This window comes from Colobus angolensis, unplaced genomic scaffold (assembly GCF_000951035.1).
Source record: "Colobus angolensis palliatus isolate OR3802 unplaced genomic scaffold, Cang.pa_1.0 Scaffold252, whole genome shotgun sequence".
NCBI lineage: Eukaryota > Metazoa > Chordata > Mammalia > Primates > Cercopithecidae > Colobus > Colobus angolensis.
Genome location: NW_012115733.1, coordinates 1,303,863 through 1,320,155, shown reverse-complemented (window position 1 = coordinate 1,320,155; position 16,293 = coordinate 1,303,863). Strand labels below are relative to the sequence as shown.

The 16,293-nt window shown below is 40.9% G+C and overlaps 1 protein-coding gene across 1 annotated transcript in view; it reads right to left on the bottom strand.

The window, feature by feature from the left end:
* DGKK (diacylglycerol kinase, kappa) overlaps positions 1 to 16,293 on the bottom strand; it is a 105,066-nt gene that overhangs the window by 28,612 nt on the left and 60,161 nt on the right. Inside the window, exons 5-9 of the mRNA XM_011946639.1 lie at positions 10,999 to 11,134; positions 10,441 to 10,547; positions 10,010 to 10,132; positions 7,969 to 8,071; positions 45 to 228 (exon numbers count right to left, since the gene is read on the bottom strand). Of these exons, the coding sequence (XP_011802029.1) occupies positions 45 to 228; positions 7,969 to 8,071; positions 10,010 to 10,132; positions 10,441 to 10,547; positions 10,999 to 11,134 (653 nt within the window). The remainder of the gene's footprint in view (positions 1 to 44; positions 229 to 7,968; positions 8,072 to 10,009; positions 10,133 to 10,440; positions 10,548 to 10,998; positions 11,135 to 16,293) is intronic.

Sequence of the window (16,293 nt, the reverse complement as noted above, 5' to 3'; positions counted from 1 at the left end):
GACTCCCTTACATACCCCATCATACTCATGGGGTACATGCTTACCCTGCTTCAGGTCCACCCTTCAATAGGTCGAACACTTGAGATGGGTTAAGGTATTGCTTGAATTTTCGGAGGAAGACGATCCCCTGATGATCGCCACTTTTGGAGTTGATGAAGATGAGCAAGGGACATGAACAGGCTGATGACCAATCAAGATTCCAGAAGTCCGAAGATACTACTAATTGGCCTGATACAACGAAAAGAAAAAGAAGATAAAAAAGAACAGACATGTTGAGATGGAAACGAGACATGACTTAACATCACATTTTGCAATAACTTTTTGAGTATGAGTCTCAGTTTTTTTGCGAATGAGGAGCAGAGTCAAGATACCACCCAGAAGGGCTAAAAGTATTTGTCCAGCTGTTGTCAGACAAATGACATTTGCTGAGCCACTACTACATGCCAAGCATCATGCCAGATACTGCTAGGGGTATAGTCCCTGCCTTCAACCTCGGGAGAGAGACTCATACACAACAGTATGTTGGAACATAAGGAATAAAGAAATTGGTGCCACAACCAAAGATTAGTAAAACTGTGAGGAAACTGAGGAAGGAGAGGATTGAGAACCCAGGAGGAAGACCAGCACACAACTAGTCCTTTCTCTGCCCAGGATACCTCAGTTCTTATAGTGAGAAGATACTAGGTCAGGAGAAGGGGGAAGGAAAGGCTGTCATTTAGCCAGGAGCTAAATAATGGAACATATCAATGTGGGATGAAGCAAAGAACTGTAATCACTTCTCTAAGGCTGTTGCAGAGCAATCTGTATTATCTAATCAACTTCCCCGGGGGAAACAAGACTATAGGAAAATTATCTGAACAAGGGAGAGGCTTTTAATAATCCCCAATATTATAGTTACCCATGGAGAAGTGAGGTTATAGCAGTCTAAATAACCAAGGCCTGCCAACTCGTGCTGAGTCTCAGAGCCTGTTGGCAGGGAGACAGGCAGTGTGCAATGGCCCCCTAAGAGATTCTAGACAAATAGTGAGCCCCCAGACCTCGGAGCTGTGGCTTGACAGGGATGCCTCCGCAAACATAAATACACAGGGCAAAAAGCATGTGGCTCACTCTTCAGTGGGGGTGGTAAGAGGTGGGTTGAGAAGACCTATTTGTTTTAGCCTGGGTGGAAGGGAACCTGAAGGAAATCTGCTTGAGTAGATTTCATGACTGGTTTGCCTGGAAAAATCAAAGGCAGGTTTCCTCTATGGGCCAATTCCCACTCACTGGCCAGTGGAGCTTGAAGGCATCCTAAGCCAGCTAGCCAGTCATGCACCAAATTTTTAGGACTTGACAGGCCTGACAGCTACAGGGGAGTCTTATAGAAGCTGGGTCCCCTCACTAGCATAGCTCAGAAGTAGTTACTTTCCCTGAACACATTATCCAAAAGTAGTACCCCTTCCAACTTATTTTTACTAAAGTAATATGTTGACACAATGGTAGTTAAGACACATTAATCCCTTCATTCAATAAATATGTATGGAGGGCATTCTCTGTGCCTGCTTTACGTCCTGAGAATACAGTGGTGGACAAGATAGAAATAGTCCCTACCCTTGTGGAACTTATATTTTAATGGAGGAGACAGACCATAACAAATAATTATAAAAAAGAATTTGTCATGAAGAAAAATAAAGTAGGGAAAGCGGGTAGAGATTGGAAGGGTGTTATTTTAGACAGAGTGGTCAGGGATGGCTTCTCTCAGGAGGTGACCTTTGAGATGAAACTTGAAGGAATGCAGGAGTGAGCAATACAGATATCTGGGGGAAGAGTTTTTTGGGGGGTAGGAAGAAGAATAAGTGCTAGGACCCGGAAAAGGGAGACTGTCTAGGCTGTCTGAGGATCAGTGAAGAGAATAGTATGGTTGTTGTGAAGTGAGTGAGGGGGGAGTGGCAGAAGATGAGGTCAGAGAGGTGATATGGGACAGATTCAATGGCAACAAGATGTTAGAGGAAGTAGTGCAAAAATAAGCAGAAGACTGTTCAGCATGGACTTGAGACATTATGAGTCAGGTCTTAAGATATTTAAATAAAATAGTCAAAAGGTGTTAACTTTTTATGTGCTTGCTCCCCTACCAACCAACAATGCAGGCCCCAATTCATGGCCTAGCCCAAAGCTTACCTCTCCCTTGTTTTAGAACCTGTCTGTACTCTGTGCTTCCCTTCCTCACTCTGCAACCCTCTATCAACACCCTCTAGGTGAGCATGTGACTTTGGGTATGCACCCTAATTAAAGGACTCGTGGAAGCAACTTCTTGCCAACATCTAGTGGCTCTCTGAGGTGTGCTTGGAAGCAAGCACTTTCCCTGCCAGAGGTCCTGGAATAAACCTATCTATGCCCCCAGTGTTTTTGTTTTGTTTAGTGTCAAAGGCCCTTTGGGGGCAGTTCCTCTCTAACGGTGAGACAGCAGTGGCAGTGAGACCAATCACTGTGTACTATTTGGGCCTCAGTTTCCTTATCTTCAAAATGAATCATTCAAAAACTTAGTTTCCCAGTGTTTAGATGAAAATGGACCTTTAAAAGCCAATCATTATGCTCATGAGAAACAGAAATATAACTTGGCTCCTGAAGATGAGAAGATGGTCAAACTTACTCATAACAAGAAATATGCAAATTAAAACTGGACCACGTTGTCATTTTTTTTTCTTGTCTAGAACATTGGCAAAAAAAATAGAAAAAAAAAAAAAAAAACTGCACTTGATTGGGGAGGCCATGTGGGAATAGGCACTCTCATACACCAAGAATGGAAGTGCTGAGTGACACAAACCCTATGGAGGTGAATTTGACAGTATCTATGAAAACTACAGAGGCATATGCATTTTGACCTAGTAATTCTATTTCTTGGAATTTTTCATATAGACGTGTATGTAAAAGGATATGTATGAGGCTGTTCATTGTGGCATTATTTGTAATAGCAAAAGACTGAAAACTACTAAATTATTCATCATAGTGGACTGGTTAAATATGTTATGGTATATCCATATAGTGGAATATCTTGCAACTGTAAAAAAGAGCAAGGAAACAATTTGTTGATATGGAAAAATCTCCAAAATATACTGTGAAGGAGAAAAAGAGCAAGGTGCAGAACAATATGCATAGTATTAAAAGGGGTGGATAGGAATATCTATTTATATTTACTAGTATATACATGAAGAACTACTGGAAGGTATTTAAGAAAGTAATGGCAGTATTGAATTGTGAGTGAGGATATGGGGGCTGTAGGAGATTGAGAAGATCAGAGAAAAGATAAAAGATAGCAGCAAGAGTTTTCATTAAGTATTATGTGTATATATATATTTCTTTTTTTAAAAAACTGAACCATGTGAATATATTAACTAGACAAGAATTAAATTAAGAAGTAGGAAAAAAGAATTACACTAACGCTGTCCATAAATGAAATAGCCATGAGGGTATAAACTAGAGTGAGCATAGGAAGCTTAGAGAGAAAATTCTGTAATTAAGGCGACTTGAACTTTCGCATCAAACCTCATTTGGTCACAGATGGGAAGACAGTGGGAAGTAGCCCTGGCAGGAAGGCAGTCCCAGGAGACTACAGGGGCAGTCCCATGTAGCATTTCCCCCTGAGGAAGAGAATATCTGAATTTGAGCAAGGCCAAGTTTGTGAAGAGAATCTTGTGAACCAGGTGACAAAGATGGGTGCCACTGAGGGCAGGAATATAATAATGTTAAGAAGATTTATAACCAGGTAAACAATCCTTTCCACAAGGTTGCTTTTGACTAGAATGATGTTAATCATAAGGGAGTGTCCAGTATTATTCCACAATTTTAACTGACAATTCACATGGAAACTTAGAAGGCTGGCTTATGAACTTTGAAGTACTCAAAGCTGGAGGAAGAGATACTGGATGACAGAATCAAGATTGAAAAATGACCTTGACAGGCTGACCGGTCAAAGTCCAGGGATGAAATGTAAAGGGAATAAATGTGAAGCTTGCCCTTGAGGCTCACGGACATAAATTGTACCAGAACAGGACAGTACGAACTTGACTTGGCAGCATCAAGTGTGAAAAGAGCTTAGGGGATTTAGTTGACTTTAAGCTCCTGATGAGTCAACAGCCTGAAAGAACCTTTCGAAAAAAGCTCATGTTTCTTTGAGCTGCATTAATACAACCACAGCACCCTAAACAGGGAGCCAACTGTCCCACCCAAATTTATTCTGTTCACTCCACAGAAAGATGCGAAATTGGCATAGGTTGGCTTACCATTCTCTTCCTGTACTTTAAAAATCCTCCTTTACTAATGTCAACTAATTTAACCTTCATGACACACCTGAGTACAATTATTATTCCTTATTGGCAGAAAACAAATGACAGATTAATCACAGAGAGGTTAAGTAACTTGTCCAGGGACATAGAGTAAATGATAGAGTGTGTTACTAGGACTAGTAGTACCAGCAGCATCTGGGACTTGTTAGAGATGCAAAATCCTGGGCCCCACCCAGATCTACTGAATCAAATGCTCTGGGGGTAGTGTTTCAGACTGTCTGAAACACAGAAATCTGTGTTTTAACAAGCCTTTCAGATGCTTCTGATACAACAACCACTGCACTTCACTATTTTTTCTCCATATGAGCCAGTGCTGCTATCTTAGTCATCGCTCTGAGCCTTACATACAGTAATACATTTATTCAGTAAATGTAAATTTATTAATGGATTCGTGTAACAAATCTTGGCTGTGCGTATACCATATACCCAGGTCTGAGTCAAGTGCTAAGGATACAGAGAGTTCACAGGCTGGGGTGGAAGATGGACACCATTATAACGTCATGTGTTAGGTGCTTTGAGATATGTGTTCTTGGTTTAGAGCCAAAGAAGTAATTGATTTGTTTGGGAGAGTGGGAAGAGATCATTACAGAAGCTGTTAAACAGAGAAGACAATGTTTGATTTTGAGCTGGACCCTAAAAGATAAGAGAAGGAATTTACCAAGCAGACTGGATAGGAAAAAGGGATAATTGGAAGGAATTCTCAGAAATTAGAGTCTATTGACTGAATAAATACATGTGCGAACAGATGGGTGTGACTCAACGCTAGCAAGGCCTTTCTCAGAAAGTCATGAGCTAGATGCCCTCATGACTTCAGCTGGGTGCTGAAGAAAGGATTCTCTAGCTCAGCCAGGGGGCATTGAACCAGATCATCTTTAAGGACCTTACATCGCTAAGATTCTATGACTGGAAGATGCAAAAGATTCCTCTGGGAAGGGACTTTCCAGTAGGAAACTTACCCATTAAAGGGCATAAGGCCACAGCCAAGAAGCCAGAAAGAGTCAAGAAGATAGGGAAGTCTTGAAAGACACTTCTAAGAAGTTCCAGGACAAGTAGCGCATGATAGAAAGAAGGGTTGGCAGAGAGGGAGATTCAATTGGATCAAGAATGCAGATCACTAGGAGGAAAAGTTAAAAGCTAACTCATGGGATGTTAAATAAGACACCAAACAAAAAGAATAGATTAGCCCAGATGCTCCTAAGAAATAATATCATACTACTGGTGGAAAGAAAAAGAAAGTAACAGTGCCATCATTTGAGAAGCTACAACAAGCATAAGAAGTGATATAGGATAGGAAGAAATAAATTTTAAAAACACCAACGCAAGGACAGGAAACACAGAACATGTTCGGCCCAGTTACAAAGGAGAGGTGGCAACCCTCTTAACACGTATTTAGGATCATTTGTGGCATACTGAGGTGGGCCATCTGCTTAAAGACATCTTTGCCAGGTCCCTGTGGGGGTGGGCAAAATGTCTCAGATTCAAAACTAGGTTGATTTCACTACCAGCCTGATTTTGCTCAGCTGACCAGTTTGCTACTTTTCCTCTTGTATCAACTGCATCTTCCCTAGTCCCTCATTCTCCTATCTAGGCAAGTATCTCTTATTTACTAAGTCATGAATCTCATCACCTCTTTGGTCAACTACCTGGTGGGTGACTCCATGTGGATAACTATTTGAGTAGATCTGAGAATAATATATGCATGTATACCTGAGTGAATTCAGTTTTTTGTCTTTACATGTTATTATGGGGACATACGAGTATACTTGCCTGCAGAAACCTGTATGAATGGCTCATTCCATGTACTAAGGTCTAGCTATATCTGTGTTAGGGTTGGAAAAATAACTGGAAGGATCTAGAGTGGCTGTGTGTGTGTGCACGCACATATATATGAGCATGCATATACGCATGTGGTATGTCTAGTTCTAAAACTATGTTGTAACGGCTACAGGAATCTTTGCCCCCTTCTGTTCTCTAAGGAAACCATCTACTCTTCTTTCTTTTCCTTCCTCTGCTTCCAGCTAATGCTGGCTCTTCCCTGGCAGTGAAGTGAGCAACTAGCATCTATATGGGGATAATTTTTAAGTCAGTGAAATGAGGATTCACTAATCACTCTTGGACCAGTGGATATCCCATACGTCAGAGGTGGACAAATTAGCAAATTAGAGAAATATAGATTAAAACATTCCAGGAAGAATTTGAACTTTCCTCCAGTAAGTGAAATTGACCATATATAGGGTGAAGCTAACCATATACAAATTGAAATTTATGAGCAGTGTATCTCTTCTCTGGCTTAGTGAAATAGTAGCATGTCAGTGGTAACTATATTAGATTTCTAAATTTCTTAATGTTAGTAAAATAGGTTAGGTCTTTTAAGCTGTGATATGTGATTTTGATCTTGACAGCTCCCACTCTTTAATAATGAGTAATGGGAGAAGCAAATGAACAAGTCAATGGCAAAAAGGAGAGTCTCTCAGAAAAAGCGAAGAAAAAGTAGGGAAGGAGAGGTGAATTCCACAGACAAGTGCCAAAGAGTGAATCATCCCTGTGGGGTCTGCCCTTTTTATTAGGCTAGGAGACTAGGTATTTAGTTGCCCAAGAAGTCAAGGGATTTAATTTTATGGTCCTTTGAGGTTATGTTTTTAGATACTTGGGCCCTTCACATATTATCATCTATCCTCACAACAGATAGCTTCATTCCCATTTACAGATGGGGAAAGCAAAGCTCAGAGAATGTGAGTGACTAACTCAACATCACATATCTAGTAAGTAACTAAAGCTCATAATTGCCTGGCTCTTGTTTTTTTCCTTACATCATGATACCTCCATGTATTACTTATTCTTAAACAAACACAAAAACTGTACAAAATACCCTTCCTCTTGGCTCCTGCTTTTTTTGTTCTAACGTTGCTAGACCTCTTGATAGAAGACTCTGTACAAAGTTTATTCTTGCTGCATTGATTTCATTACTACCTCCTTTCTGCTCAACCTCCTATAAATGGTTAACATTCCTAAGGTTTTCTCATTTCCAAATGTCTCTACCATTCCCTTGGCACTTAGCATATAACACATTAAATTGTTAATTGTTGTATTATATCAATAGCCCGAATCCACAATAATCAATAGCTCTGGCAATGCCCACGTCTTAGATCTTTCTGTAGCCTTCAGACACCTTGAGAATAGAGTTCTTAATAAATCACTAGTGTCCAGGAACTGACAAAGCATCAATGAAGAGTGTTGGGGTAATGATCATGTTAGTTTCATATTTAGGAACAACATTGGTGTTAGTTTCCATTTTAAAAGTAACATAACCTGGCCTTCATGAAGTTCTTCCTTGACCACCTAGACACAAACTTATTTCATGACTTATCCAGTGTTTGGAAATCATGAAAAAGCTGAAATCAATTCTGATCAGAAACAATTGTGACCGAGCTACAGAGAACGTGCCCACATACATATACACCAGAAAGAACAACATTCACAATCCCAAAGGTAAAAGAACCAGGAGCTATCTATATACACATGCACATTCCTACTTCCCAAAAATGTTTGACGGTTTGAGGAGAATAATTTAATTGCAATCCTTCTTCCCAGCCTTTGCACCTTCCCTCCATCCCCAATGTGCTTCTGAGGTTAAGATTTAACTACTCACCATCGCCTTTGGGGTCACTTAGAGCAGTGGGAGGAATGACTGATGAGCGATGGCTTCCGAAGCAACATTCCTTGGAAAACCGTCTCCTACAGTCATCGTGCACCTGAAACGACAAGAGAAGAGCAGAGAAAAAAAAGGAGGGGGAGAGAAAGGATACCATTGATCAGTCTTGAGTTCCAATACCAAGATTTAGATCCTTAGTATTTAATCTCCCTTTCTGAGATTTGGTGCTATATATATATCCCTAACTCACCTGAACACCCCCATTCTACTCTGAGCCTACACTGTCCCTCAGTGTGGCCTCAGAACTCTGGTCCTTTCAAAGGTAGCTTTCAGAAGATATCCACCTACAGGCACTGAGAAATCACCAGTCCTAAGGCACAACCTTAGTGGCCTACAGAATGGGGAATTTACATGCAGTATAAAAAAGTTAATACTAATAATCTAATATTACACTTCAATCCTTATAACCACAGGTGTGTGAGGTAGAAAAGACATTATTGAATTCATTTTAAAAATGAGGATACCAAAGCTCAGAGAGGTAAAGGGTTTTGCCTAAGGTCAAACAGCTGGGAAGTGACAGCTGAGACTTTGCTGCCTTTCCCACAAGTGGCCATTCTTTCCAGATTTCTGACATCTTCAAGTGCCACTTCCTGGAAAATTACACAGTTTCTAGGGGGCATGAACCTGGCCTGGTTATTCAAAAGCAATTGAAAAACAAAACAAAACAAAACAAAAAAAACAGAGGACAACCAGAGAACCAGAGTCTTCTAAGAAGAAGCTCATACTTCAATTTCTTCTTGTCTAGAAAACTCAGTTTTGGAAAAGCATCTAAAATGCTAGAAATCTAGATCAGTGTCTCTCAACTTCAGCATTACTGATATTTTGAGCCAGATAGTTCTTTGTTATGAGAGGCTGACCTGTGCATTGTAGGAGGTTCAGCAGAATCCCACGCCTCTACCCACTACATGTCAGTAGCACTTCCCTCCACCCTGAGTTGCAAAAATAAAAAATGTCTCCACGAATTGACAAATGTCTCCTGGGGGGCTAAATTACCCCCAGTTGAGGACAGGACCACTGGCTTAGAGGCATGGTACTGTTGTAGTTAAGAGTGTGGTCAGCTGGGAATGTGGCTTATGCTTGTAAGCCCAGCACTTTGGGAGGCCAAGGTGGGAGGATCGCTTGAGCCCAGGAGTTTGAGACCAGCCTGGGCAATATAGCAAGACTCCATCTCTAAAAAAAAAAATTTAAAAATTAGCTGGGCATGGTGGCATGTGCCTGTAGTCCCGGCTACTCTGAGGAGGCTGAGGTGAGAGGAGCCCACCTCACATGAGCCCAGGAGTTTGAGGCTCCAGTGAACTGTGATTGTGCCACTGCACTCCAGCCTGGGCAACATAGTGAGACCCTGTCTCAAAAACAAAAAACAAAACAAAAACAAACAAAACAAAAAAGAGCATAGTCTTTGCAGAATTATGTATGAATCAAGACTCTTGCTTACTGGCTGAATGACCTTGGACAAATCACTTCACTTTTCTGACCCTCACTTTCCTCATCTGTAAGATGGTAACAAATGAGGCCTGGTTTAGGCTTATTGGAAGGACTAAATGAGATCATGTATATTAAGCACTCAGTATATAGTGGCAATAATAATGTGTTAATATTATCAACCATTTTTAATTAATAAAGGTTACAAGTTCTTAGGAAATAGTGAATGAGAAAGGGAGAAGGTTTCTCAAAGGCAGACTCAGAACTTATTTTTTAATTGCCCATACTGCCATTAGAGAGTTCAGCTTTTCCCATTTGTTAGTAGGCCTCACCAATTAAGAAGCAACAAAGATGATCTTAAATCTTTCTCCCAAAGGCTCCGTAGCCAGATCTGGAAAGGCAGGATACTAAGCTTTATACTATGGAATCTGTTTAACCTGTTTTGAGATAAGGGTTTCTTAGGTTTCTATCTATGTGTATACATGGTCGAGCTCTAATCCACCCCTTCGCCAGGAGTTAAGTTCTCTAAATATCAAGAAGATGAGAAGAGTCTTACCGTAGAATTACACCACAGGCAGCGGAAGTCTTGAAGTCTCTGATAACTGCCACAGCTCTCATGACATACTGCACACTGAGAGCTAACAGGCATATTTCCTTCTACCCACTGATGGGGCATGTTCTGCAGAAGGGTAAAAAGACACAGGAGGTAGAAGTTAGAGATATAAGGAGAGGAAGGGCCAACTGGAATAATTGTACTACTCCATGGAGGACATTAGGTAAACGACCCAGGCTCTTCATAGTCCTGCCCTCCCTACTCCAATGCTAGTGAACAATGACAAGAGGGAGGTTCATTCTTCCAGATAAGTTGGATTGTGAGCCTGGGACTTTGCTTATCTGGAGTTAGGAAGAAGTCTTCCTTCCCCTGTGTATCCTGGTTGAAGGGGAGATGGGAGAGGCCGACTGTGGGAAGACATGGCTGGTACTTACTACTTCATCTGCAGGCAGAAGGAGGTCATCAGTGATAGACAATGTATTCCACTTGCAGTCTTTGCTTGCTCTCAAAGCACATAATCTGTGAGATTTCACTTTGCACACTGTGAGAAGAGGAAGAAAAAAGATGGGTGTGAATCTGGTAACAGTGAGGACTCTAATTTCCTTCCCTAAGCTGCTCTGAAAGTTAGAACACAGATGCATTCTATATAGTTCTAACGTACCTCCAAAAACCTATTTCCAATAGAATCCAGTTCCTTTTTATTCTTACTGGCTAATCTTTTTACTATCCAGCTTGAATGAAAATTGATGGTAAGAATGAGGTGATTTCTGTCTTTTTAACACTTGTGATAATATAGTCCTATTCCCCCATACTCATCCTTCTATTTTCATCCCCCTCATGCTAGTTTCCTCCCTTTTTCCTTCCTCAATCAGGGTTAACCTCACACCAGAGTCAGTGACCTAATGTGAGTTAACGATACTAAAGCCACATGAGTTCCTTCATCCCTATATCTACCCACTGAGCTTCACTTCCTAAAGGAATCAGAAAGGTACCTTCACAGATGATGGCATCTCTGGATAAGGCAGGAATGCTCTCTCGACAAACATTGCAGTGCTGAGTCCGGTGGCTGTAGCTGGAGTACCAATAGTGCATTCCAACAAGAAAAGGGTTGTTTTCTGCTGCAGGTATCTAAAATAAATAAAAGAGAAGAGAGAATGGAGGATGAACCACAGAGATGGATTAAAGAGGGCCTGAAAATCTGCTGCTAAGTCTAAAATGGCCTGCTGTATAGGTGTCGGAGCGTGTGAAGAGGAAGACTGAAAGTTGGAGCCAATACCTGGGACCCGGGATATTTTTTGTGTGTTTTTGTTTGTTTTGCCAGTCGTTTTCAAAAAGAAAAATAATAGAGGGGCAGATCCTGGAATAGAAGCTGAAGTGCAGTGGCTCACTGCAACTTCTGCCTCCTGGATTCAAGTGATTCTCCTGCCTCAGCCTCCCGAGTAGCTGGGACTACAGGTGTGCACCACCACGCCCAGCTAATTTTTGTATTTTTAGTAGAGACGGGGTTTCACCATATTGGCCAGGATGGTCTCCATCTCTTGACCTCATGATCCACCTGCCTCGGCCTCCCAAAGTGCTGGGATTACAAGCGTGAGCCACTGTGCCCGGCCAGGAGTAATGATCTTTATACTGCTTGGCCAATCACTCTATTGGCTTAGTTCAAACAAAAATGTGTTCTGTTAGCCTTGGCCTTGGTTCTCTTTAAGTAGTAAGCAAAAGGAGGCATTAAGTTGGAAATTCAGTGATATCCAAATATTCTAGCCAGGGAATAAAGACAGGAGATAAGGCTCTGACTCTGGGCTAAGGAATATTCTATAAGGCTTTAACTACCTTCTGGAGGTATACACTTCCCTTCCTGGCTGCCAGGTGAGCAGAGCATTGCTTTACCTGGACAATAGTTTCATCTCAGGGGATTCTTTTAGGAATCCTTTGAGTATTCTTTTAGGAATACCACGCTCTGACTGCCTATAGCAGTTTCCTGATTAATCAGCTTAATTCGTTCAATAATCCATTAAACAAATATTTACTGAGTAAATACTTTGTGTTTGGCACTTTTCAAAGCATTTGAGATATAGTGAACAAGACACAACCCCTGCCCACATGGAGTGGCATCCTTTTTGGTGTCCTCTTTCATGGTACTGAGTTTGACATTTTTTGTTAACATGCCTTAACATTTTTTGTTAAATACTGCATTTGTATATCACAGTCTGACTTTCATGACTGTAGGGAAGGCACAGGGTATATCAGCAACAGTTCTGAGATTGAAAGAAGGGAAGGGTGAGCACCAAAAAAAAAAAAAAAACTCCAAGGACTCTTACACCTTTTCACTAATTCCTGTTAATGTCTGATTTTCTCCTTCTCTGCCTTCCCCTGAAGTTTAGACATAGGCATACAAAGAGCTTTTCATTCTTGACATTATAATGAGTTGGGTGTATAAAGGCATGATAAGACTTTAAAAAGAACTATATTTTCTTCCTGACATCAGTTGACAGTGGGGAGAGAGAGAGAGAGAGAGAGAGCTATTGAGGGCTCTAGCACATTAAGTATTCATTCTTGATCAATTTACAGGAATTAGTTATCCAAGACATAGCCTACACATAGCCCTCTCTGATCACTCCTTCCCACTTCTGGCATGCTGGTTATGTGCTAAGCTACAGTTGATTTGACCTGGAACTTTCTGGAAGGGAAAGCTATTTTGATGAACTAAAGGCTCACATGTTCTGGGATTGCTTTGTGATTGTAATGTTTATTGTATATTAAGGCACTGGAAAGCTCTAGGGTGATTAGAATAGAAGATGGAGAGTCCTGAGGAAGTGACATACTCTTGGCTTTGGCACTTTGAGCTCCTAGAACCTTTCTACTCCCCAAATCACTAGATTGTAATTCTACAAGCATCTTCTTTTCCTTTCCTCCCAGTCTCCTCTCCTCCAGTAATTACTAAGAACCTATTATGTATCATCTACCATGGTAGGCACTGGAGATGCAGAGATGAATAAACCATAGCTGTTTCCATCAAGGAATTTATAGTCTACTGGAGGAAACAGATTCTAAAACAGATCATTCTTGTCTAGAGTAACAAGTGAGCTCTTCTAAATGTGCAAGCTTTCACAGGACTGCGTGAAAGAAATTCAGAGCTCTGCCTGGGTATAATATTAAATTTCATGGTCCAAATTGCCTACAGAATACATAGGAATATGTAAAACGGACATTGCTTAGGTTCAGCAATTGAGGTAATGGAATTCATATTCCTTGTGTACATCCTATTCTGTAAGGAAACGTTGATGCTTCCCACCCTGGATGAGTATGTGTGGTGATTGAACTGTGCCCCCTCAGAAATGTGTTCAAGTCCTAACCCTTGGCACCTATGAATGTGACCTTACTTGGAAATAGGGGTTTAACAGATATAATCAAGTTAAGATGAGGCCATATTGGATTAGAATGGGCCCTAATCCAATGACTGGTATCCTTATAAAAAAAGAGGAATTTGGACACAGACACACACACACGAAGAGGAGAACACCTTGTGAAGATACAGAGCACACAGACACAGGGGAGAACACCAGGTGACAATGAAGGTGGAGATTGGAGTGATGCATCTGCAAGCCAAAAAATGACAAAGTTTGCCTGCTATCATCAGAAGCTGGGAAGAGGCAAAGAAGGATCCTCCCCTAGGGTCATTGGAGAAAGCATGGCTCTGCAGATACCTTAATTTGGGACTTCTAGACTCTAAAACTGTGAGACAGTAAGTTACTGTTGGTTTTAAGCCATCCAGTTTGTAGTTGTTTTATTATAGCAGACCTAGGAAACTAATACAGATTTTGGTATTGGGAAGTGGGGTGCTGCTGTAATAAATACCTAAAAATGTGGAAGTGGCTTTGGAACTGGGTAATGGGTAAAGCCTAGAAGAATTTTGAGACACATGATAGAAAAAGCCTAGATTGCCTTGAACCAAGTGTTTCTAGAAATATGAACATTAAAGGTGTTTCTGGTGAGGCCTTATGTGAATATGTGGAATATATTGGAAATTAAAGGAAAGGTAATACTTTCATAAGGTAGCAGAGAACATGACTGATTTTGCTCTACTGTTGGGTGGAAAGTAGACTTTATGAGCAATAAACTTGAATATTTGACTGAGAAGATTTCCACAAAGTATAAGAGGTGCATCTTGGTTTCTCTTTGCTGTTTATAGTAATATGTGACAGGGAAGTGATACATTGAGGAAAGAAATTGTGTTAGTCTGCTCAGGCTGTCATAAAAAAATACCATAGACTGAGTGGCTTCAAAACAGAAATCTATTTTCTCACAGTTTACAGCTGGAAAGTCCAAGATCAAGGTATCAATCAGTTGAGTTTTTGGTGAGGGCTTCCTTTCTGGCTTGTAGAAGGCCACCTTCTCACTGTGTACTCTTGTGGTTTTTCCTCAATGTGTGTGTGTAGGGAAAGAGAGAGAGAGAGAGAATATCTATTTCTTTTCCTCTTATTATAAGGCCACCAATCCTATTGGGTTAGGTCCCCACCCTATGGCCACATTTAACCTTATTTGCCTCCTAAATGTCCTATCTCCAAAGTCACATTAGGGGTTAGGGCATCAACATGTTAATTTGGGTGGAGGGCACACAATGGAGTTCGTAACAGAACTATCAAGCAAAAAGTCACCAGAACTAGAAGATTTAGAAAATTCTCAGCTTATCCATATTGCAAAACACAAGACAGTGTGCCCTGCAGAGAACATCAAGGGTGTGTCTGGACAAACTTTTGCTGGAGAGATTAGATGTGGGACACCTGGCTCTGATTAACCATTTCAGCAGAACCCTGTCAGATTGGACTGAACTTGGACTGAAGGGGACAGATATGGGATAAAATGAAGGAAGATTATCAGACTTTATAGGCATGAAACACACTGATAAAGCGACTCAGCTGTGAACATGTGTTATCCTTCAAGAAAATGGAAGAATGACTTCCAGGAGTAGCTCAGAGGCCAGCAAGGTTGCCGAGAGAGGCTCAGAGGCCAGAGACGCTGCTATTGCCATTATAGGCCCAAAGCATGTGGGCCCAAGGGGCAGGAGCACTGTCTCCTTGGTTCCAGAGGGTGGAGTTGTCTCTTGGGTTCCAGAAGGTGGGGCTACCTCCTTGGTTATGCAGGGGGTTGTGGGGGGATTGACACTCCAGTGAGCCAAGTGGGTAGGGTCAGAGAACAGAACACCTAGCCACAGAGAATTATTCTCAGGCCTGGAAAACCTGATGGAATTTGCCCTGCTGAGTTGCCAATTTTTTTTAGACCTGCAACCATTTTATTCCTTCCATTTTATCCCTTTCAAAATGGGAATATCTGTCCTATGCCTGCCCCAACATTGTATTTTGGAAGCATATAGCTTGCTTTCTTGGTTTCACAGGTCCACAGACGGAGAGGAATATTGCCCAGGATGGACCATACACAGAGTCTCACTCATACCTGATTTAGATTATTTACAAAATGATATTTTGGACTTAGATTTAACGCTGGAATGTGCTATGGCTTTTGAGGATGTTGAGATGACAGTGAATGTATTTTGCACATTGGAAGGACGTGAATTTGGGGGGACTAGGGGGTGGAATCTTGTGGATTGAATTGTGTCCCCCCAAAGGATATGTTCAAGTCTTAATGTCCACTATCTGTGACTCTGATTCTATATGGAAGTAGGGTCTTTGAGGATATAACAAATTTAAGATGAGATCATACTATATTATGGTGGCCTCAATCCAATGACTACTATCTTTATAAAAAGAGAAATTTGAACATAGATACATACAGAGAGGAGAACACCATATGAAGATACAGAGGGAACAGGCACAGGGGAGAATACTAGGTGATGACGAAGGCAGAGATTAGAGTGATGTGGCAGAAAACTAAGGAACACTAAGAATTACCAGCAACCACCAAAAGCTAGGAAGACGCCAAAAAGAAAAAATTCCTCCCCTAAATCTTACAGAGAGATCGTGGCCCTGTTGACGTGTTGATTTCAGACTTCTAGGCTCTAGGACTCTGAGAAAATAAATTTCTGTTGCTTTCAGCCACAAAATTTGCAGTAATTTGTTACAGCAGCCTTAGGAAACTAATACAGTATGTCATTATAGATCTTCTTACTTGTTGACACAGATTAAAAATCCATTTTGAAGACAGATTTAAAACTGTAGCATGTACACAAACCACGGATCTCTAAATGCTAAAGAAAGAGTCTTTTTTTTTTAATTTTTTTATTTTTTATTTTTTTTTTATTTTTTTTATTTTTATTATACTTTAAGTTCTAG